Below are 24,572 nucleotides of genomic sequence, written 5' to 3' on the forward strand. Positions count from 1 at the left end.
CATGAGGAGGAAAGGAGGAAGAATGGGGTCAAACTTAACCCTCAATGTAATATAGACTGCTATATGAACAAGATGTTATATACAAACCTAATGGTAACCACAAACCAAAAACTAGTAATCCACAAAGAATAAAGAGAAAGAAATCCAAATGTACCACTAAATAAAATAAGTAAACCATGAAAGAAAGGAAGATAAGCAAGGATCAGAGAAAGTCTTCAGACAAGCACAATACCAGTAATAAAAAAACAATAAATACATTTCTATTGGGGTACCTGGGTGGCTCAGTGGGTTAAAGCCTCTGTCTTCAGCTCAGGTCATGATCCCAGGGTCTTGGGATGGAGCCCTGCATCAGGCTCTCTGCTCAGCAGTGAGCCTGCTTCCTCCTCTCTCTGCCTGCTTCTCTGCCTACTTGTGATCTCTGTCTGTCAAATAAATAAGATCTTTAAAACATAAATTTCTATCACTAATTATTTTGAATAAGCTGACCAAACACTCCAATCAAAAGACACAGGAAGGGGGCACCTGGGTGGCTCAGTGGGTTAAAGCCTCTGCCTTCGGCTCAGGTCAAGATCCCAGGGTCCTGGGATCGAGCCCCGCATGGCGGGGAGCCTGCTTCCTCCTCTCTCTCTGCCTGCCTCTCTGCCTACTTGTGATCTCTGTCTGTCAAATAAATTAAAAAAAAAAAAAAAAAAAAAAGACACAGGAAGACAGAATGGTTTAAAAAAAAAAAAAAAAGACCATTCTATAGGTTGCCTACAAGAGACTCACTTCAGACCAAAACAGCTGCAGATTTAAAGGGAGAGGACAGAGAAACATTTACCATGTGAAAGGATGTCAAAAGAAAGGCAGAGTAGCAATACTTCTATCAGATGAAACAGACTTTAAAATGAAGACTATAACAAGGGACAAAGATGGACACTATATAATAATAAAGAGAACAATTCAACAAGAAGATATAACAATTATAAATATTTATGCACCTAACATGGGTGTACCCAAATACATAAAATAGTTAATAACAAACATAAGGGAACTAATCAACAGTAATACAATAACAGTAGGGGATTTTAACAACCCACTTACATCACTGTAAACAGCTTTAAATGACACGGGGGGGGGGGGGGTTGGTTAACAGTTATATTCCGAACACTCAATCCTAAAAGAGCAGAATACACATTCTTTTCAAGTGCACATGGAACATCATCCAGAACAGATCACCTATTAGGCCATAAAATAAGCCCCAACAAATTTTAAAAGATTTAGGTCATACCATGCATCTTTTCTGACCACAACACTATAAAACTAGAAGTCAACCACAAGAAAAAAATCTCGAAGGACTATGAATACATGGAGGTTAAATAACATGCTATTAAATAATGAATGGGTCAACCAGGGAATAAAAGAAATTAAAAAGTACATGGAAACATGGTAAAATAAAACAGTGACAAAACATCTGGGGTGCAGCAAAAGTGCTTCTTGGGGGAAGTTTACAGCAATATAGGCCTACCTCAAGAAGCAAGAAAAAAATCTCAAATAACCAACCTAACTCTACATGTAAAGAAGCTAGGAAAAGACCAACAAAGAAAACAAAGGCAAATTCTACCAAACATACATACATACATTTATTTATTTAATTCACTGCCATGAGAACATTAACATTTATTTTTAGGATTATTTTATTTAAATTTCAGTTAACATACAGTGCAATATTGGTTTCAGGAGTATAATTCAATGATTCATCACTTACATACAACACCCAGTGCTTATCACAAGTGCTTTCCTTAATACACATCACCCATCTAGCCCATCCACTACCCACCTCTCTCCATCAACCCTCAGTTTGTTCTCTATCATTAAGAATCCCTTATGGTTTGTTTCTCTCTCTCTCTCTCTTTTTTCTCCTTCCCATATGTTCATCTGTTTCTTTTCTTAAATTCTACATACGAGTGAGATCATATGGTGTTTGTCCTTCTCGGACTTATTTCACTTAGGATAATACACTCTAGCTCCATCCACATTGTTGCAAATGACAAGATTTCAATTTTTTCATGGTAGAGTAATATTCCATTATGTGTGTATGGCATGTGTGTGTGTGTGTGTGTGTGACCTCTTTTTTATCCATTCATCTGTCAATGGACATCTGGGCTTTCTCCATTGTTTGGCTATTGTTGATAATGCTGCTATAACCACTGGGATGCATGTACCTCTTTGAATCTGTATGTTGGTATCCTTTGGGTAAATACCTGGCAGTGCAATTGCTGGATCATAGGGTAGTTCTATTTTTAACTTCTGAGGAAACCTCCATACTGTATTCCAGAGTGGCTGCACCAGTTCACATTCTTACCAACAGTGCAAGAGGGTTCCCCTTTCTCTGCATCCTCACTAACAACTGTTATTTCTTGTGTTGTTCATTTTAGTCAATCTGACAAGTATGAGGTGGTATCTCACTGTGATTTTGATTTCTATTTCCCTGACAATGAGTGATGTTGAGCATCTTTTCATGTCTATTAGACATCTGGATATCTTTTTTGAAAAAGCGCCTCCTCATGACTTCTGCTCATTTCTTAACTGGATTTTTTGGTTTTTGGGTGTTGAGTTTGAAAATTTCTTTATGATTTTGGATACTAACTCTTTATCAGATATGTCATTTGCAAATATCTTCTCCCAGCCCACAGGCTGCTTTTTAGTTCTGTTGACTATTTCCTTCACTGTGCAGAAGCTTTTTATATTGATGCAGTCCCAACTGTTTATTTTTGCTACTCTGAAGAACAGTATGGAGGTTGCTTAAAAAGTTGAAAATAGAACTACCCTACAATCCAGCAATGGCACTACTGAGTATTTACCCAACGATTACAAAAACCCTAATTCAAAGGCATACATACACCCCAAGGTTTACAGCAAAATTATTTAAAATAGCCGAATTACAGAAGTGGTCCAAATGCCCACTGATCAACAAATGGATAAAGAAGATATGGTATATACATACAATGGAATATTATTCGGCCATTAAAAAAGAACGAAATCTTGCTATTTACAACTAGTGGAGCCATAGAGTATAATGCTAAGTGAAATAAATCAGTAAGAAAAAGAAAAATACCATATGATTTCACTCATATGTGTGACTTAAACAAAACAAAGGAGCAAAGGGGCGAAAAAAGGAGAAACACACATAAATCAAGAAACAGATTCTTAACTATAGAGAACAAACTAATCGTCACCTCAGAGGGGAGGTGGACAGGGGAGATGGGTGAAATATGTGGGGGATTATGGAGTGAACTTGTTATGATGAGCAGCAAGTGATTAACGCAAAAACTTCTTTTAAAAGAACATAAAAATATTTTTTAAAAAGATTATAATATGGTAAAAGCATGGATTTGGAGTCAGGTCATACAAACATTTATAAATTTTGACAAGTGCCTGAACATGCCCTATATGAAAAATAAGGAAGCTCTGGCTTAATGAAATAGGCAATCTCAAAAATGTGTATATTTGATAAAGATTTAAATTAGTGAAACTATCCTGGAAGGCAATTTAACTATAAATACCAAACACACACACACACACACACACACACACACACACAATTTGGCACAGAAATACACATATGAGTTGAATTTATTTATTATCTTTTAGGAAAATTAATAGCTAAGTATGCAAGGAAGAATATCCAAGAATATTCTCTACAGTTGTGTGTATAATAGCAAAATACTGCAAAAATCCTAAGTATCTAAAAGCATAGAACAGATTGGTAAAATTATGTTACAACCACCCCTCAGCATACCATGTAAACATTAAATGAACATTATAAAGAATGAGCAGTTAGCCACATTTACCTGGACATTCGTGACAGGTTGTTAATTGAAAAGTGCAGATTACAAAATCGTAGGACTAGAATTACCTCATTTATATTAAAAAAATTTTAACCATGCAATTAAGAGAAAATACCCTTGCAAAATACATTAGAAAGTGTTAATTGTACAAGCAGATAATAGAGGCTTTTTATATTTTAAGTAAAAATTTTAACAGCAGTAAATCTACACAAAACATACAGACAACTGATAGTTGATTATATCTACATATCTAATTTCAGTTCTATAAGCACACATTTCTAGTTTTGACCTTTGAAAATAACACTTCTTCAAAATAGTAATTTAGACTTTCTTAGGACTTCAAAGGCACTCAGGGACACCTGTGTCATCCCAACACAACCAGTACTGTTCCTGTACTGTTAAAAAAATTCATGTTTAGTTTGCCTTGCAATTGTAATTACAATTCTGTGAATGTGTAGTGCTGTGCCAGGATTTGAGTTAGTGCCTTCCCCCACTCAAAAACCTAAACCACTTCTATAATAAACTCTCCAAAGATCATTTTTAAAATTAAAAAAAAACACACACACACACAACAAAATGTGAGTTAATAGCTTTAGAAAGGAATGCTCATCAGTGAGAGCCCCAGAAAGTGAAGGGAAAACATCAAATAGAATTATTCTGACATTCAGACAACTCTGCATTTTCTCTCCTACCAAGCATCTGCACCAAAATATTACAGAAGAGGAACCTTAATTCATAGTAACATAAGAGAACAACTTTAAGAATTGTTCAAATTATCTAAGAATTCATAATAATTTAGTAATTTACTACTAAACTAAATACAAACTTCATATTAAAGACATTCAGAGTTTATTCATTTAGATTAGAGTTATAAATGGGCTATGATATGCTAAATCACCTATAAAGAACATTAAAGACATGGAAGAATTAATAAAATTTGATTACTGGTCCAAAAAACAGAAAAAATTTCTTGAAATAACTCAGAGAGGGAAAAACAAATATTGTATGATCTCACTTACATGTGGAATCTAAAAGAAAATGGAATTCATAGAAACAGATTAGATTGCTGATTGCTAGGGATGGGAGACAGTGAGTGAAAGTGATCAAAGAACACAAACTTCAAAGTATAAAAGGAGTAAGTTCTGGCAATGTAATGTATAGCAAGGTAACTACAGTTAACAGTACTACACTGTATACTTGAAAATAGCTTTAAAAAGTAAATCTTAGGAGGAGGAGTCAAGATGGCGGAGAAGTAGCAAGCTGAGACTGCTTCAGCTAGCCGGAGATCAGCTAGATAGCTTATCTAAAGATTGCAAACACCTGAAAATCCATCAGCAGATTGAAGAGAAGAAGAACAGCAATTCTGGAAACAGAAAAACAACCACTTTCTGAAAGGTAGGACCGGCGGAGAAGTGAATCCAAAGCGACGGGAAGATAGACCCCGGGGGGAGGGGCCGGCTCCCGGCAAGCGGCGGAGCAACCGCGCACAAAATCAGGACTTTTTTTTTTTTTTTTTTTTTTAATTTTTTATTTTTTATAAACATATATTTTTTATATACATATATTTTTATCCCCAGGTCTGTGAATCACCGGGTTTACACACTTCACAGCACTCACCAAATCACATACCCTCCCCAATGTCCATAATCCCACCCCCTTCTCCCCAACCCCTTCCCCCCGGCAACCCTCAGTTTGTTTTGTGAGATTAAGAGTCACTTATGGTTTTAAAAGTCTGTTCCGCTGAGGGACATCGCTCCAGAGGCTAAACCGGGGCGAAGCCCACGCGGGGTCAGCGTGGCCTCAGGTCCCGCAGGGTCACAGAAGGATCGGGGGTGTCTGAGTGTCGCAGAGCTTGCGGGTATTGGAACGGGAAAGCCGGCTACAGAGACAGAGCCGACAGTAAGCTCGCAGCTCCGTATTACCTTGAACCGGTGGAAGGCTCGGTGAGCTCGGAGCGCGGCCGGAGGTCAGGCAGACGGGAGTAACTGGGCGCTGTTCTCTGAGGGCGCACTGAGGAGTGGGGCCCTGGGCTCTCGGCTCCTCCGGGCCGGAGACCAGGAGGCCGCCATTTGTATTCCCGTCCTCTGGAACTCTACGGAAAGCGCTCAGGGAACAAAAGCTCCTGAAAGCAAACCCGAGCGGATTACTCACCCCGGCCCCGGGTAAGGGCGGTGTAATTCCGCCTGGGGCAAAGACACTTGAGAATCACTACAACAGGCCCCTCCCCCAGAAGATCAACAAGAAATCCAGCCGAGACCAAGTTCACCTACCAAGGAGTGCGGTTTCAATACCAAGGAGAGCAGCAGAATTCCAGAGGAGGAGAAAGCCAAGCACGGAACTCATGGCTTTTTTCCTGTGATTTTTTTTAGTTTTGCAGTTAATTTAATTTTTTCTTTTTCATTTTTTTTTTTTTCTCGCCTTCGGGTAAAATTTTTTTTTTAACTGTTACCTTTTTCTTTTTTAACGATTTTTTACTAGTTTATCTAATATATATATATTTTTTTACATTTTTCTTAGGTGTTTTCTTTTTTTAAAAAATTCTTTTCTTTTCTTTTTTTTTTTTTTTTTTTTTTTTTTTTTTTTTTTTTTTTTTCTTTTTTCTTTCTTCCTTTTTGAACCTCTTTTTATCCCCTTTCTCCCCACTCACGATTTTGGATCTCTTCTAATTTGGCTAAAGCATATTTTCCTGGGGTTGTTGCCACCCTTTTAGTATTTTACTTGCCCCTTCATTTACTCTTATCTGGACAAAATGACAAGACGTAAAAATTCACCACAAAAAAAAGAACAAGAGGCAGTACCGAAGGCTAGGGACCTAATCAATACAGACATCAGTAATATGTCAGATCTAGAGTTCAGAATGACAATTCTCAAGGTTCTAGCCGGGCTCGAAAAAGGCATGGAAGATATTAGAGAAACCCTCTCGAGAGATATAAAAGCCCTTTCTGGAGAAATAAAAGAACTAAAAACTAACCAAGTTGAAATCAAAAAAGCTATTAATGAGGTGCAATCAAAAATGGAGGCTCTCACTGCTAGGATAAATGAGGCAGAAGAAAGAATTAGTGATATAGAAGACCAAATGACAGAGAATAAAGAAGCTGATCAAAAGAGGGACAAACAGCTACTGGACCATGAGGGGAGAATTCGAGAGATAAGTGACACCATAAGACGAAACAACATTAGAATAATTGGGATTCCAGAAGAAGAAGAAAGTGAGAGGGGAGCAGAAGGTATACTGGAGAGAATTATTGGGGAGAATTTCCCCAATATGGCAAAGGGAACGAGCATCAAAATTCAGGAGGTTCAGAGAATGCCCCTCAAAATCAATAAGAATAGGCCCACACCCCGTCACCTAATAGTAAAATTTACAAGTCTCAATGACAAAGAGAAAATCCTGAAAGCAGCCCGGGAAAAGAAGTCTGTAACATACAATGGTAAAAATATTAGATTGGCAGCTGACTTATCCACAGAGACCTGGCAGGCCAGAAAGAGCTGGCATGATATTTTCAGAGCACTAAACGAGAAAAACATGCAGCCAAGAATACTATATCCAGCTAGGCTATCATTGAAAATAGAAGGAGAGATTAAAAGCTTCCAGGACAAACAACAACTGAAAGAATTTGCAAATACCAAACCAGCTCTACAGGAAATATTGAAAGGGGTCCTCTAAGCAAAGAGAGAGCCTACAAGTGGTAGATCAGAAAGGAACAGAGACCATATACAGTAACAGTCACCTTACAGGCAATACAATGGCACTAAATTCATATCTCTCAATAGTTACCATGAATGTGAATGGGCTAAATGCCCCTGTCAAAAGACACAGGGTATCAGAATGGATAAAAAAACAAAACCCATCTATATGTTGCCTCCAAGAAACACATTTTAAGCCCGAAGACACCTCCAGATTTAAAGTGAGGGGATGGAAAAGAATTTACCATGCTAATGGACATCAGAAGAAAGCAGGAGTGGCAATCCTTATATCAGATCAATTAGATTTTAAGCCAAAGACTATAATAAGAGATGAGGAAGGACACTATATCATACTCAAAGGGTCTGTCCAACAAGAAGATTTAACAATTTTAAATATCTATGCCCCCAATGTGGGAGCAGCCAACTATATAAACCAATTAATAACAAAATCAAAGAAACACATCAACAATAATACAATAATAGTAGGGGACTTTAACACTCCCCTCACTGAAATGGACAGGTCATCCAAGCAAAAGATCAGCAAGGAAATAAAGGCCTTAAATGACACACTGGACCAGATGGACATCACAGATATATTCAGAATATTTCATCCCAAAGCAACAGAATACACATTCTTCTCTAGTGCACATGGAACATTCTCCAGAATAGATCACATCCTCGGTCCTAAATCAGGACTCAACAGGTATCAAAAGATTGGGATCATTCCCTGCATATTTTCAGACCACAATGCTCTAAAGCTAGAACTCAACCACAAAAGGAAGTTTGGAAAGAACCCAAATACATGGAGACTAAACAGTATCCTTCTAAAGAATGAATGGGTCAACCGGGAAATTAAAGAAGAATTGAAAAAAATCATGGAAACAAATGATAATGAAAATACAACGGTTCAAAATCTGTGGGACACAACAAAGGCAGTCCTGAGAGGAAAATATATAGCGGTACAAGCCTTTCTCAAGAAACAAGAAAGGTCTCAGGTACACAACCTAACCCTACACCTAAAGGAGCTGGAGAAAGAACAAGAAAGAAACCCTAAGCCCAGCAGGAGAAGAGAAATCATAAAGATCAGAGCAGAAATCAATGAAATAGAAACCAAAAAAACAATAGAACAAATCAACGAAACTAGGAGCTGGTTCTTTGAAAGAATTAATAAAATTGATAAACCCCTGGCCCGACTTATCAAAAAGAAAAGAGAAAGGACCCAAATAAATAAAATCATGAATGAAAGAGGAGAGATCACAACTAACACCAAAGAAATACAAACTATTATAAGAACATACTATGAGCAACTCTACGGCAATAAATTTGACAATCTGGAAGAAATGGATGCATTCCTAGAAACATATAAACTACCACAACTGAACCAGGAAGAAATAGAAAGCCTGAACAGACCCATAACCAGTAAGGAGATTGAAACAGTCATTAAAAATCTCCAAACAAACAAAAGCCCAGGGCCAGACGGCTTCCCGGGGGAATTCTACCAAACATTTAAAGAAGAACTAATTCCTATTCTCCTGAAACTGTTCCAAAAAATAGAAATGGAAGGAAAACTTCCAAACTCATTTTATGAGGCCAGCATCACCTTGATCCCAAAACCAGACAAGGATCCCACCAAAAAAGAGAGCTATAGACCAATATCCTTGATGAACACAGATGCGAAAATACTCAACAAAATACTAGCCAATAGGATTCAACAGTACATTAAAAAGATTATTCACCACGACCAAGTGGGATTTATTCCAGGGCTGCAAGGTTGGTTCAACATCCGCAAATCAGTCAATGTGATACAACACATCAATAAAAGTAAGAACAAGAACCATATGATACTCTCAATAGATGCTGAAAAAGCATTTGACAAAGTACAACATCCCTTCCTGATCAAAACTCTTCAAAGTGTAGGGATAGAGGGCACATACCTCAATATCATCAAAGCCATCTATGAAAAACCCACCGCAAATATCATTCTCAATGGAGAAAAACTGAAAGCTTTTCCGCTAAGGTCAGGAACACGGCAGGGATGTCCATTATCACCACTGCTATTCAACATCGTACTAGAGGTCCTAGCCTCAGCAATCAGACAACAAAAGGAAATTAAAGGCATCCAAATCGGCAAAGAAGAAGTCAAATTATCACTCTTCGCAGATGATATGATACTATATGTGGAAAACCCAAAAGACTCCACTCCAAAACTGCTAGAACTTATACAGGAATTCAGTAAAGTGTCAGGATATAAAATCAATGCACAGAAATCAGTTGCATTTCTCTACACCAACAGCAAGACAGAAGAAAGAGATATTATGGAGTCAATCCCATTTACAATTGCATCCAAAACCATAAGATACCTAGGAATAAACCTAACCAAAGAGACACAGAATCTATACTCAGAAAACTATAAAGTACTCATGAAAGAAATTGAGGAAGACACAAAGAAATGGAAAAATGTTCCATGCTCCTGGATTGGAAGAATAAATATTGTGAAAATGTCTATGCTACCTAAAGCAATCTACACATTTAATGCAATTCCTATCAAAGTACCATCCATCTTTTTCAAAGAAATGGAACAAATAATTCTAAAATTTATATGGAACCAGAAAAGACCTCGAATAGCCAAAGGGATATTGAAAAAGAAAGCCAACGTTGGTGGCATCACAATTCCGGACTTCAAGCTCTATTACAAAGCTGTCATCATCAAGACAGCATGGTACTGGCACAAAAACAGACACATAGATCAATGGAACAGAATAGAGAGCCCAGAAATAGACCCTCAAATCTATGGTCAACTAATCTTCGACAAAGCAGGAAAGAATGTCCAATGGAAAAAAGACAGCCTTTTCAATAAATGGTGCTGGGAAAATTGGACAGCCACATGCAGAAAAATGAAATTGGACCATTTCCTTACACCACACACAAAAATAGACTCAAAATTGATGAAGGACCTCAATGTACGAAAGGAATCCATCAAAATCCTTGAGGAGAACACGGGCAGCAACCTCTTCGACCTCTGCCGCAGCAACATCTTCCTAGGAACAACGCAAAAGGCAAGGGAAGCAAGGGAAAAAATGAACTACTGGGATTTCATCAAGATCAAAAGCTTTTGCACAGCAAAGGAAACAGTTAACAAAATCAAAAGACAACTGACAGAATGGGAGAAGATATTTGCAAACGACATATCAGATAAAGGACTAGTGTCCAGAATCTATAAAGAACTTAGCAAACTCAACACCCAAAGAACAAATAATCCAATCAAGAAATGGGCAGAAGACATGAACAGACATTTCTGCAAAGAAGACATCCAGATGGCCAACAGACACATGAAAAAGTGCTCCATATCACTCGGCATCAGGGAAATACAAATCAAAACCACAATGAGATATCACCTCACACCAGTCAGAATGGCTAAAATCAACAAGTCAGGAAATGACAGATGCTGGCGAGGATGCGGAGAAAGGGGAACCCTCCTACACTGTTGGTGGGAATGCAAGCTGGTGCAGCCACTCTGGAAAACAGCATGGAGGTTCCTCAAAATGTTGAAAATAGAACTGCCCTATGACCCAGCAATTGCACTATTGGGTATTTACCCTAAAGATACAAATGTAGTGATCCAAAGGGACACATGCACCCGAATGTTTATAGCAGCAATGTCCACAATAGCCAAACTATGGAAAGAACCTAGATGTCCATCAACAGATGAATGGATCAAGAAGATGTGGTATATATACACAATGGAATACTATGCAGCCATCAAAAGAAATGAAATCTTGCCATTTGCAACAACGTGGATGGAACTAGAGCGTATCATGCTTAGCGAAATAAGTCAAGCAGAGAAAGACAACTATCATATGATCTCCCTGATATGAGGAAGTGGTGATGCAACATGGGGGCTTAAGTGGGTAGAAGAATAAATGAAACAAGATGGGACTGGAAGGGAGACAAACCATAAGTGACTCTTAATCTCACAAAACAAACTGAGGGTTGCCGGGTAGAGGGGGTTTGGGAGAAGGGGGTGGGATTATGGACATTGGGGAGGGTATGTGCTTTGGTGAGTGCTGTGAAGTGTGTAAACCTGGTGATTCACAGACCTGGGGATAAAAATATATGTTTATAAAAAATATATGTTTATAAAAAATAAAAAATTAAAAAAAAAAAAAAAAAGTAAAAAGTAAATCTTAGAAGTTCTAACCACACACAAAAAAGTAACCATATAAAGTGATGAATGTGTTAACTCACCTTATTGCGATGATCATTTCAAAATATGTATGTGTATCAAATCATCACTATACACCTTAAATTTAAACAATGTTATACATCAGTTATATCTCAATAAAGCTGGAAAAAAGAATAAAAATAAAAGTACTTACCACTAAGTCCCAATTATTCTGTTCAAGCAATGTAATAGCTTCATCAATATTTTCAATGCCAGTACATGCCTGGAAGCAAAGTGAGAATTTTAGACACAACTTTGGGAATGAAGAGGTTAATCTTAAAAAAATAAAAAGCATAAACGTGCTATTTCACTTTTAAAAAGGCATATGAATAAAGCCACTAAATACCTAACACTTCTGAACATTTTACAAATATGGTTTCAAAATTGTTAATTATAAAATAAATTTACATTACACTGAAATAAAAGACAATAAATTAAAGCAATAAAAGAAAACATATCTAAATGTTGAACTTTGGAGCCCAGAATGATCTGGAGATTTCTAATTGCCCAAAACAACTTTTACTAAAAAGTTTCTTTTTTTTTTTCTTTTAAGATTTTATTTATTTATTTGATAAAGAAAGAGCACAAGTAGACAGGGCAGCAGGCACAGGGAGAAGGGAGAAGCAGGCTCCCTGCTCAGCAGGGACTTGTTCCACAACCCTGGGATCATCACCTAAGCCAAAAGCAGACACAACCGACTGAGCCACCCAGGCGCCCCTATAAAAAGTTTCAATGTGGCTCCACACTGGGCATGGAGCCTACTTTTTTTTTTTTTTTCAAGATTTTATTTATTTATTTGACGGAGAGAGATTACAAGAAGGCAGAGAGGCAGGCAGAGAGAGAAGGAGGAGACCAGACTCCCTGCTGAGCAGAGAGCCCAACTCGGGGCTCTATCCCAAGACCCTGGGATCATGACCTGAGCCAAAGGCAGAGGCTTTAACCCACTGAGCCACTCAGGCGCCCCTGGAGCCTACTTTAAAAAAAAAAAAAAAAAGTTTCTCACAGACAACCATGTAAACAAAAGACATGCAATCCATACCTTATATACCTTATACAAAATTTAACTTAAAATAAATAACAGATTTATTTTTTTTTAATAGAATTGGTGGATATTTTTTTTTTTTAAGATTTTATTTATTTGTCAGAGAGAGAGAGGGAGAGAGCCAGCACAGGCAGACGGAATGGCAGCAGAGGCAGAGGGAGAAGCAGGCTCCCTGCTGAGCAAGGAGCCCGATGTGGGACTCGATCCCAGGACGCTGGGATCATGACCTGAGCCGAAGGCAGCGGCTTAACCAACTGAGCCACCCAGGCGTCCCTAAATAACAGATTTAAAGTAAAACCTAAAACTCTAAGACTTGCAGAACTGTGCCATCTGCTTATGGTGACCACTAGAAATACATGGCTAGTGAGACCCTGAAATGTGCCTCAAGTGACTTAAGATGTGCTATGTTAAATACACATGAGGACAGGATTCAGTACAAAAATAAAAATGTAAATACTTATTATTAATTTTGTGTGGCATCTAGCTGGCTCAATTGGTAGAGCATGCAGCTCTTGATTTCCAGGTTATAAGTTCAAGCCCCACACTGGACACAGAGATTACTTAAAAATAAAATCTTTAAATATCATAAAAATAATAATTTTCTATTCAATGTGTATTGAGACAACCATTTTGAAAATGTTGGCCTAATTAAAACATAATGTTTAGGGGCACCTAGGTGACTTAGTCATTAAGTGTCAACCTTTGGCTCAGGTCATGATACCAGAGTGTTGGGATTGAGCCCTACGTTGGGCTCCCTGCTCAGCGGGAAGACTACTTCTCCCTCTCTCACTTCCCCTGCTCTCTCACTGTGTCTCTGTCAAATAAATAAAAATAAATAAAATCCTTTTTTTTAAATGCTTAAATTAATTTCACCTGCTTCTCCTTAATTTTTTTAACATGGATACTAAAAATTTTTCAATTACATTTATGACTTTCATTCTATCTTTAATACTGAAAACATAGGAAGGAATCTTCATGAGTTTTAGATACAAGAGCAAAAGCAAAACCCAAAAAATTTATAAAATGGACTTCTTTAAAAGAAAGAACTACTGCTCTTTGAAAGACACTGTTAAGAGAATGAAAAGGCAAGCCATAGACTGGGAGAAAATACTACAAAACACATCTAACAAAGGACGAATAACTACAATATAAGAATTCTCAAAACTCAATTAAAATAAATAACAAATAGCAAAAGATTCAACAGAAACTTCCCCAAAGAAGATCCACAAATATACACGAAAAAATGCTCAACAGCATTAGTCAATAGGTAAATGTAAAAAAACACAGTGAGATTCCACTTCTATACATTAGAGTGCTAAAATCCAAAACACTAACAATATAAAGTGATGGTAAGGATGCAGAAAAAACAGAACTCTCTACACTGACATATGTGTGATGTACAAATGTATCTCAAAATTATATGGCCACTTTACAAAACAGGCAATTTCTAAGAAAGTTATGACACAGTAATCCCACTTCCTAGGTATTTACTTACCCAAAAGAAATCAATTTACATTCACATGAAATTATAAAATGAAAGTTTACAACAGCTTTATTCATAATCAGTGAAAATAGAAGACTGCCCAAATGTCCTTCAACTATACATTCATACAACAGAAAACTATTCAGCAACAAAAATGAACAAATTATTGACAACTCAGAACAATGTGGAGAAATCCTCAAATGCATTATGCTAAGTGAAAGCCAATCTCAAAAGGATACATACTGTATAATTCCAACTATGTGACATTTTAGAAAAGACAAAATTATAAAAACAAAAAACATATTATTACCAGAGGCTTAGGGTAGGAATAAGGGTTGACTACAAGCACCAAGAGGGACATTTGGGGAGCAAGGCAGGACAAAATTTGATTCCTTGATACCATAAAAATGCAACAAAGCAAACAAGACATTAAAAAATGCGATCTTTATTTTAAGCCAAATGAAAAAAGCAGGGATAACGAAAGGTTCTAAAATACTAATAAAAGCAGCTAAGAAGAATTAAGATAGGGCAGAAGTTGCACAGCGGGAACAGGAGAGAAAAACTATAGAGGGTAACTGTGAGCCTAACAGCAACAAATATCAGAAAGCACCAGCAAAAATACTTCCTCAATGACATCATCTTTTTTTCCCTCAGAAAAAAATGTAGGAGGTAGTTCCAAGAGGCTATCCCCTCCATAGAAACACTTAAAAATGGTGTCAGAATAAAATTTCTCAAAACTCTGAAAATTAGTCAAAAGTTTACATCAACCAAACAAATGCTGATACATGAAAAAGGTACTTCAAAACAGGTGAAAGCTTTATGATGTTTTTACTTCCCTTTCCCCACTCCTGGCTCTGTGGCAGTCTTGAATATACAAGCCCACATTTCAACAGCTGAACCTTGGTCCCTGGTTCTAGATGGAGCAGAGCAGACTCTGTTCTCAAAGAATTTGTGTTTGTCTGCTGTGACCGGTGCAGGGCTACCTGCAGGACTGACTCAAGGCTCTCTCCTTTATTTTAACAACTTGAAAATCTCTTAGTACAGAAGAGCAGCTATGCAGAGGGCATTCTTCAGAAAAATTTTTAAGGCAAATGAAAAACGCATTGCCACTTGAGAAAAAATATTCCAGTTAAAGCGAACAGCAAGATATGCCAAAAACCTGAAAGAAAAAATGGCAAGGGTTTCTTTGGGAAATTAGGACATTAAAAAACATTTAGAAAGCCATACATACGTGCAAGGCAAGAAACCTAGTCAGAAAAGACCTGAGAAAACTACTCGCTCATCTCTAGGCTTAGCAGAAACAGGAAGTAAAGACACAGTAGTAAACAGCCTAAGTGTTAGAGTGCTACAACACAAAGCCAGTGTGCAAAGACTAAGAAAGGATTTTCTTTCTTCTCTTTTTTTCTTTCTCTTTTCTTTTTTTACTTAAAATATTCAAGGAAATCTCTCTCCTACTACTAGCAGACCACAGCTAAAGAAGAAAAGATTTCAGAGACTATTATGTACAGAATATCTGTGCCCCACACCCATATACACACACCAAAATTCATAGGCTGAATCCCTAATCCCCATTGTGATGGTACTTAGAGATGGGGGGGGGGGGGCCTTTGGGAGATAATCAGGTTTAAATGAGGTCATGAAGGTGGGGCCCTCATAATGGGATTACTGCCCCCTATAATGGGATTAGTGCAGTTTATAAGAAGAGACACCAGTAGGTGTTTTCTTTCTCTGTGTCTCTGCCTCTCTGCCTTTCTGGCTCTTTCTCCCTGCCATGTAAGAGCTAAGGGACAAGGTGGCCATCTGCAAGTCAGGAAGAGAGTTCTCACCAGAAATCAATCATGCTAGCAACACGATCTCGCTTTCACCCTTCCAACTATGAGAATATAAATCTTTTCTATGGTATGTTGTCATGGTAGCCCAAGCAGACTTAAGACAGAGACAGCTCATCACCAAAAAAAGTTATAAAAACAGTTTAGAAAAGTCAGTAAACAAACAGAAAACAACCCATAGAAAGCTACAGAAAACAACCCACAGAAAGCAACAAAAAACAAACCATAGGTGGAGGAGGAAGAATCTAATTTCCAGAGTTACACAATATTTAAAATAATCATTTTTCAAAAAGGAAATTATAATGTATGCTAAGAAATAAGAAAGTATGACCCATTCAAAGGAGAAACTGACAGAAACTGTCTATGAGGAAGAAGAGACATCAGACTTACTGGGCAAAGCCTCAATCATCATCTTAAATATTCTCAGAGTTCAAAGAATCCATGGACAAAGAGCTAATGGGAACCAAAAAGACAATGCACAACAAATAGAGACTATTGGTAAAGAGATACAAATTAGTTCAAAAGGAAACAAAGAAAAAAATTCTGGGGCTGAAAAGTACAATAACTGAAATGAAAATTTAACCACAGAGTTTCAATAGTAACTATGAGAAGACAGAAGGATCAGAGAACTTGAGGGTAGATTAAGTGCAATTATCCAGTCTGAGGAGCACAAAGAAAAATGAACAAAGCTGAAGAGGTATGTAAGACCCCACCAAACGTATCAATAGAGCCATAATAGGGAGCTCCCGAATGAGAAGAAATAAAGAAGCAGAAAAAATATTTGAAGAAATAATGGCTAAAAACTTACTGCATTTGGGGGGGAAAAAAAAAAAAAACAAGAAACTACACATTTAAAACATTCAACAGAGTCCTGAAAGAATAAATGCAAAGACATCCATACCAAAACAATTGCAATTGAGAGATCAAAAGCCAAAAAGAATCATGAAAGTATAAAAGAAATAAGTACTTCATACATGAGAGATTCCCCAATAAAATTAACTGTTAATTTCTCATCAGAAAGTATAAATGCCAAAAAGCAGTGGCATGATATATATTTAAAGTACCAAAAAAAGAGGAGGGATAGAGTAACTGGGTTATGACTATTAAGGAGGACATGTGATACAATGAGCACTGGGTTTATATGCAACTGATGAAACAGTGACCTCTACGTCTGGAACTAAATAATATACTATATGTTAATTAACTGAATTTAGATTTTTAAAAACTTAAAAAATAAATTTTAAAAATTTAAAATTTTAAAAAGCACGCACACACACACACACACGCACACAAATAATAACCAAAAGCAAAAAACTGATCCTTTACATCTAAAAGGAAAATTAAGACACTCCTAGATGAACAAAGTTAAAGGAGGCTGTCACTATTAGACCTATGCTACAAGAAATAGTAAGGAAGTCCACTAGGGGAAACAAAAGGACCTGAGACAGTAACTGGAAACCCTAAAAAGAAATAAATAACACTGGTAAAAGTAATTACATAGGTAAATACAAAAGCCAGTATTACTGTATTTTTGGTTTATAACTTTTTTTTTACATGATTTCACAAACAAATGCATAAAATAAAAATTATAAACTGACATTAATGAGCACAGAATGTATAAAGATGCAAGATGTGATAACATAAAGAAGGAGAAATGGAGCTATACAGGAAAAGATTTTATACACTACAGAGGCTAAGGGTTTGTTTGAGTTTTTTTTTTTTTTAAAGATTTTATTTATTTATTTATTTATTTGATAGAGACACAGTGAGAGAGGGAACACAAGCAGAGGAAATGGGAGAGGGAGAAGCAGGGTTCCTGCTGAGCAGGGAGCCCAATCAATCCCAAGGCCCTAGGATCATGACCTGAGCCAAAGGCAGATGCTTAAGACTGAGCCACCCAGGCACTCCTGAGCTGGTATTAATTCAAAATAGATCGTTATAAATTGGAGAGGCTATAATACCTAGAGTAACTACTAAGAAAATAACTTACAGAAATAGAAACGAGAGAGGAATCAAAACAGTTCAATACAAAAAAGTTAACTAAACAAAAAGAAGATAGTAAAGAATCAAGAAAATTAAGGGGAAAAGAATGACATGCCAAAAACAAACAGCAAAATATCCAACTAAAGGCATTACTTTAGGTGTAAATGGATTACACTCTCCAATAAGAAGGCAGAGATAAGCAGAATGGATAAAAAGACATGATCCAACTATACGCTGTCTACAAAAGACTCACTTCAGATCCAAAGACACAGGGGTGAAAAGTGAAAGAATGGAAAAAATATATGTGCAATTAGTAACCAAAAGAAAGGTTGGACGGCTATTCTAATATCAGATAAAGTAGACTTTAAATCCAAAAATTTTATAAGAGAATAAAAAGGACATTATACACTGATAAAAGAAACAATTTATCTTATAAAAATAAGAAATATATACATACCTAATAACAGAGCCTCCAAAGTAAATGAAGAAAAAATTGACAGAACTGAAAGGAGAAATAGTTCTACAATAACAGTTCTACAGTAACAGTAACAGGATACCAAAATCCTACCTTCCATAAAGGACAGAACTCAACAGAACATCAGTAAGGAAGGCGTCTGGGTGGCTCAGTTGGTAAAGCAACTGCCTTCATCATCCTGAGTCCAAGGATGGAGTCCCAGATTGGGTTCCCTGCTCTGCAAGGAGTCTCCTTCTCCCTCTGACCCTCTCCCCTCTCATGCTCGCTCTCTCTCAAATAAAGTCTGTCTTAAAAAGATATCAGTAAGGAAAGAGAGAACTTAAAAAATAGTATAAACTGACTAGATACAATAATTGTAGAATGCTCCACCCAAAAACAACGTAAACACTATTTTTCTTAAGTGTTAATGGAACATTTCCTAAGATGAAACATATGAAAACAACTTTCAATGAATTTTAAAAGACTGAAATCATACAAAATATCTTATGACCAAAAAGGAATTTACACTTGTAAATTATCTGCTTTAAAGAAAGATTTAGGGGACACCTGGATGGCTCAGTCAATCGAGCATGCAACTCTTGGTTTCAGCTCAGGTCATGGGATCTCAGGGTCATGGGATCAAGCCCAGCATGTGGCTCTGTACTCAGTGCATAGTCTGCTTGTCTCCCTCCCTCTGTTCCTCCCCCGACTTGCACATACACACACACTCTCTCTGTCAAATAAAACCTTAAATCAAAAAAGATTTAAAATCAATAATCTAACTTTATACCTTAAAAAAACAGAAAAAAATAAAACCCTAAACTTAAAGCCAGCAACAGGAAGAAAATAATAAAAATTAGAGACTAATAAAACAAAGAATAGAAAAAAAAAGAATATCAACAAAGATCAATTCTTCAAAAAGATTAACAAAACTGACAAACCTTTAGCTAGACTGAATAAGGAAAAGAGAGAAGACTCAAATTACAAAAACCAGAAGTGAAAGTAGGAATATGACTACTGACCTCACAGAAATAAACATGAAAATAACACTATGAATAACTGTATGTCAACAAATTAAATAACCTATATGAAATGAGAGAATTTCCTAGAAACATACTATCTACCAAAACTGACTCAAGAAGAAATAGAAGATCCAAACTGACTTATAACAAACAGATTATATCAGTAATCAAAAGCATCCCAGTAAAGAAAAACCAAGGACCAGATGACTTCACTGCTGAATTCTACCATTTAAAGAAGAATTAACACTAATCCTATAAATCTTCCCCAAAAGACTAACAAAGGAAAACCTCCTAAGTCATTCTATGAGGTCAGAAGCATCCCAGTAACAAAGTCAAACAAAGAGAGTACAAAAAATGAAAACTACAGACCAATATCCATTGTAGATATAGATGCAAAAGTCCTCAACAAAATACTAGCAAGCCAGAATATATTAAAAGGAGATTTTTATATATATTAAAAGGAGATCAATACACAAACTCCAGGATTGCAAAAGTGGTTCAACACAGAGGAATCATTACACCCATATAAAGACTGAAAGAAAGACAAAACAAAACAAAATCAGTTTAAACAATGCAGGAAAAGTATCTAAAAAATCCAAACTTTCATGATAAAAGCACGTAAATTATGAATAAAAGGGAACTTCTTTGACATAAAAGATATTTATGAAGAACCTACAACTAACAGCATACTCAATGATGAAAGACTAAAAACCTTTACCCTAAGATCAAGAACAAGGTAAGAAAAGCCACCCTTGCCACTTCTTTGCAACATTATATTGGAAATTCTAGCCAGATCAATTAGGCAAGAAAAAAATAATAAAAGACATCAAAATCAGAAAAAGTAGAACTACCTCTATTCCCAGATATGATGATCTTAGACATAGAAAATCAAAAGGACTACACACACACACACACACACACACACACGCACACAACTGTTACAGCTAATAAATTCAGCAAAACTTCAGGATAAAAGATCAATACACAAAATTTAGTTGTATCTCCATACACTAGCAATGAATAATCCGGAAAGGATATTGAGAAAATAATTCCATTTATTATATGGTCTAAATGAATAAAATATATAGAAATAAATTTAACCAAGGAAGTAAAAAACGTATATACTGAAAACTATAAAACACTGCTCAGCAAGATTTTAAAAAACCTAAATAAGTGACAAGACATCCAGTGTTCATGGCTTGGGAGACTTAGTACCATTAAGAGGTTATACCACCCAAAGAAATGTACATATTCAATGCAATCCTTATCAAAATTCCCACAGCCTTTTTTGTAAAATGGAAAAGCTGATCCTCAAATTCAAAGAGAAATCCAAGAGGCCAGAAGAGTGAAAACAATCTTGGAGCACCTAGGTGGCTCAGTGGGTTAAAGCTTCTGCCTTCAGCTCGGGTCATGATCCCAGGGTCCTAGGATGGAGCCCCGAGTCGGGCTCTCTGCTCTGCGGGGAGCCTGCTTCCTCCTCTCTCTCTCTGCTTGCCTCTCTGACTACTTGTGATCTCTGTCTGTCAAATAAATAAATAAAATCTTTAAAAAAGAGTGAAAACAATCTTGAGGTGAAAGGAAAAAAAATCAAAGTCAAAAGACTCACAATTCTGATTTCAAAGCTACAGTATCCAGAGTGATACAGATACAGGATAGACATATAGACCAATACAACAGAAATGAGAGTCCAGAAATAAACCCATACATCTATAGCCAAATGATTTTTGAAAAGGGTGCCAAAACAATTCAATAGGTAAAGTACAGTTACAGTGCGGAGACAAGTGGATACTGACGCAGTGCCCTTCCCTTATTCATTATTTATTATTGCATATGCTGGATTTTTCTGGATCAGTTTTTTTCCCCCAGGAGATCTCCTAAAGTGAGAAAGACTCAGAATATTCCTTCAGGCACCACCAACTAGTTTCTTTCTCTGCCACAAAAGATAGGCCAGTTCTTTAAATATATTTCCTCTGTATGGTTCTTTTTATAGTTCTAGACTGCTGTTAAGTGTCCCTCATTCAGAATTAGTCATTAACAATTAGAAAGTACATTAACTTTTGGGCTCCTATTTTTTAGTGTATGTCCCTACTGGTCTCTTCATTTCCCATTTCTTGCCTACACCTTTCCTTGAACATATATCTGGTTCTACCCTTGCTCTCCTAGATAGAATACCAGTTTTTTTAAAACAAGGGATATTATTTTATACTACAAGTGAACCCCTTACCATGAAGAAACACATCTTTCAAAATTGAAGTGAAATTCACGTAACATAAAATTAAAGTGTACAATTTAGTAGCAATTCACTATGTTTAGGATCGTACAACCACGACCTTTATCAAGTTCTAAAACATTTTCATTACTCTGAAAGAAAACCTCATGCCTGTTAACAGTTGCTCCCCATTCTTTCTTCCTCCCATTTCCTTGCAATAACCAATTTGCTTCCTATTTCTAGATTTACCACTTCTGGAGGTTTCATATCCATGGATCATACAATTTGTGACTTTTTGTGTCTGGGTTTTCCCACTTAGTATGTTTTTGAGGTCATCCATATTATAGCATGTATCAATACTTCATTCCTTTTATGTATGTCTATAGTACACTTTTTATCTATTTATCCATTGATGGGACAGTTGGGTTGTCTCTATATTTTGACTATTAAGAATAAATACTGCTATGAACATTTATGTACATGTTTTTGTTTGGATAGAATTTTTTAATTTTCTTGGAGATATATATATATCAAAGAGTAGAAATGCTGGGTCATATGGTAACTATGCTTAACTTTTTGAGGAGTCATCAAACTGTTCTCCACAGCATGAATCATTTTACCTTCCCATTCAGTACATGAGGAGTCCAATTTTCAATGGTAAATTTTGTTATGTAAAACTGGCCACAATATTTTTTTAAAAAAAGAAGAAAAGCCCTTTCCCTACCGAATACTTTGGCAACTATCACCAATTAGTTATACCTGGGAATCCATTTATGGATTCTACTGTGTTCTATTCATCTATACATCTAATCTCCTGCCAGTAAGGACACTGTATTTATAGTAAATTTATAGTAAATCTTAGAAAGAGATAAGTATCTGCTGCATTTCTAAGAAATTTTAGCTATCGTAGGTCTTTTCTTCTCCATATAAATTTAGCATCAGTTTGTCAATTTCTATCCAAAAAGCCAGCTAAGGGGTTGCCTGGGTGGCTCAGTGGTTTAAGCCTCTACCTTTGGCTTGGGTCATGATCTCAGGGTCCTGGGATCAAGCCCCACATCAGGCTCTTTGCTCAGCGGGAAGCCTGCTTTCCTTCCTCTCTTTCTGCCTACTTGTGATCTCTGCTTGTCAAACAAATAAATATATAAAATCTTTAAAAAAAAAAAAAAAAAAGCCAGCTAAGACTTTTACTGGGATTGCAGTGACTCTATAATCCACTGGGGAGAACTGGTATCTTAACAATACTGAGACTTCTGATGAATAAAAATCTGTCCACATTAATTTAAATTTTATTTTCCCAGTAAAATTTATCCCATATGTGTTTTAATTTATCTCTAAGTGATTTCTGAATGCTACTATAAGTGGTATTCTTCTCTTAAAATTATTTTTAAATTTTTAAAATTATATACTGATTTACTTTCAGTAGCTTTTCTATAGATTCCTTATGATTTTAACTGCACAAAACCATGTCAATATAACCGTAATAATACTTGTTTCTTATTTTCAATTCACAAACTGAAGTCTTTCACTTCCTTTCTTTGACTTAATGCACTGGATAGAACTTCCAGTAAAATGTTGAATAAAAGTGATGATAGTTCTATTTTTAACTTTCTGAGGCACCTGCATACTGTTTTCCAGCATGGCTACACCAGTTTTCATTCCCACCAACAATGTAAGAGGGTCCCCCCTTTCTCTACATCCCCACCAACATCTGTTAATTCCTGAGCTGTTCATTTTGGCCGTTCTGACAGACATGAATTAGTATCTCACTGTGGTTGATTTGTATTTCCCTGATGTCAAGTAATGCCGAGCATTTCTTCAAGTGTCTGTTGGCCATTTGAATGTCTTCTTTGGAAAATGTCTGTTCATGTCTTCTGCCCATTTCTTGATTGGATTTTTGGGGGTTTTTTGGGTATTGAGCCTGTACTCTGAAAACTACAGAACACTTGCAAAAGAAATTGAGGAAGACACAAAGAAATGGAAAAACATTCCATGTTGATGGTTGGAAAAACAAATACTGTTAAAATCTCTATACTATACCCAAAGCAATCTATACATTCAATGCAATCTCTATCAAAATACAAGCAGCATTTTTCACAGAGCTGGAACAAATAATCCTAAAATTTGTATGGAACCAGAAAAACCCCCAAATAGCCAAAGGAATGCTGAAAAAGAAAACCAAGCTGGAGGTATCACAATTCCAGACTCCAAGCTGTATTACAAAGCTATAATCATCAAGAACTTACAGTACTGTCACAAAAACAGATACATAGATCAGTGGAACAGAACAGAGAACCCAGAAACAGACTCTCAACTCTATGGTCAACTTATCTTCAACAAAGCAGGAAAGAATATCCAATGGAAAAACAATCTCTTCAATAAATGGTGTTGTTGGAAAATTGAATATCCCTATGCAGAAGAATGGAACTGGACCACTTTCTTATGCCATACATACATACACAAAAAAACTCAAAATTGATGAAAGACCTAAATGTGAGACAGGAAACCATCAAAATTCTACAGAACACAGGCAGCAACCTCTTCAACCTCGGCCATAGCAACAGCCCAGTCTTGCTAGACAGGTCTCCAAAGGCAAAGGAAACAAAAGCAAAAATGAACTACTGGGACTTAATCACGATAAAAAGCTTTTGCACAGCAAAGAAAACAGTCAACAAAACTAAAAGGCCACCTAGAGAGTGGGAGAATACATTTCAAATCACTTACCAGATAAAGGGCTAGTCTCCAAACTTTATAAAGAATTTAGCAGTTATTTTGATTTTGCTATTCTGGCACAATGTTTGACTATGGTACTTT

At 36.5% G+C, this 24,572-nt stretch overlaps 1 protein-coding gene across 1 annotated transcript in view; it reads right to left on the reverse strand.

Annotated features, from left to right (window-relative positions):
- FAF1 (Fas associated factor 1) overlaps positions 1-24,572 on the reverse strand; it is a 492,920-nt gene that overhangs the window by 418,105 nt on the left and 50,243 nt on the right. The window contains exon 2 of the mRNA XM_059136657.1: positions 11,894-11,962. Within this exon, the coding sequence (XP_058992640.1) occupies positions 11,894-11,962 (69 nt within the window). The remainder of the gene's footprint in view (positions 1-11,893; positions 11,963-24,572) is intronic.

Source organism: Mustela lutreola, chromosome 10, assembly GCF_030435805.1.
Source record: "Mustela lutreola isolate mMusLut2 chromosome 10, mMusLut2.pri, whole genome shotgun sequence".
Lineage (NCBI taxonomy): Eukaryota > Metazoa > Chordata > Mammalia > Carnivora > Mustelidae > Mustela > Mustela lutreola.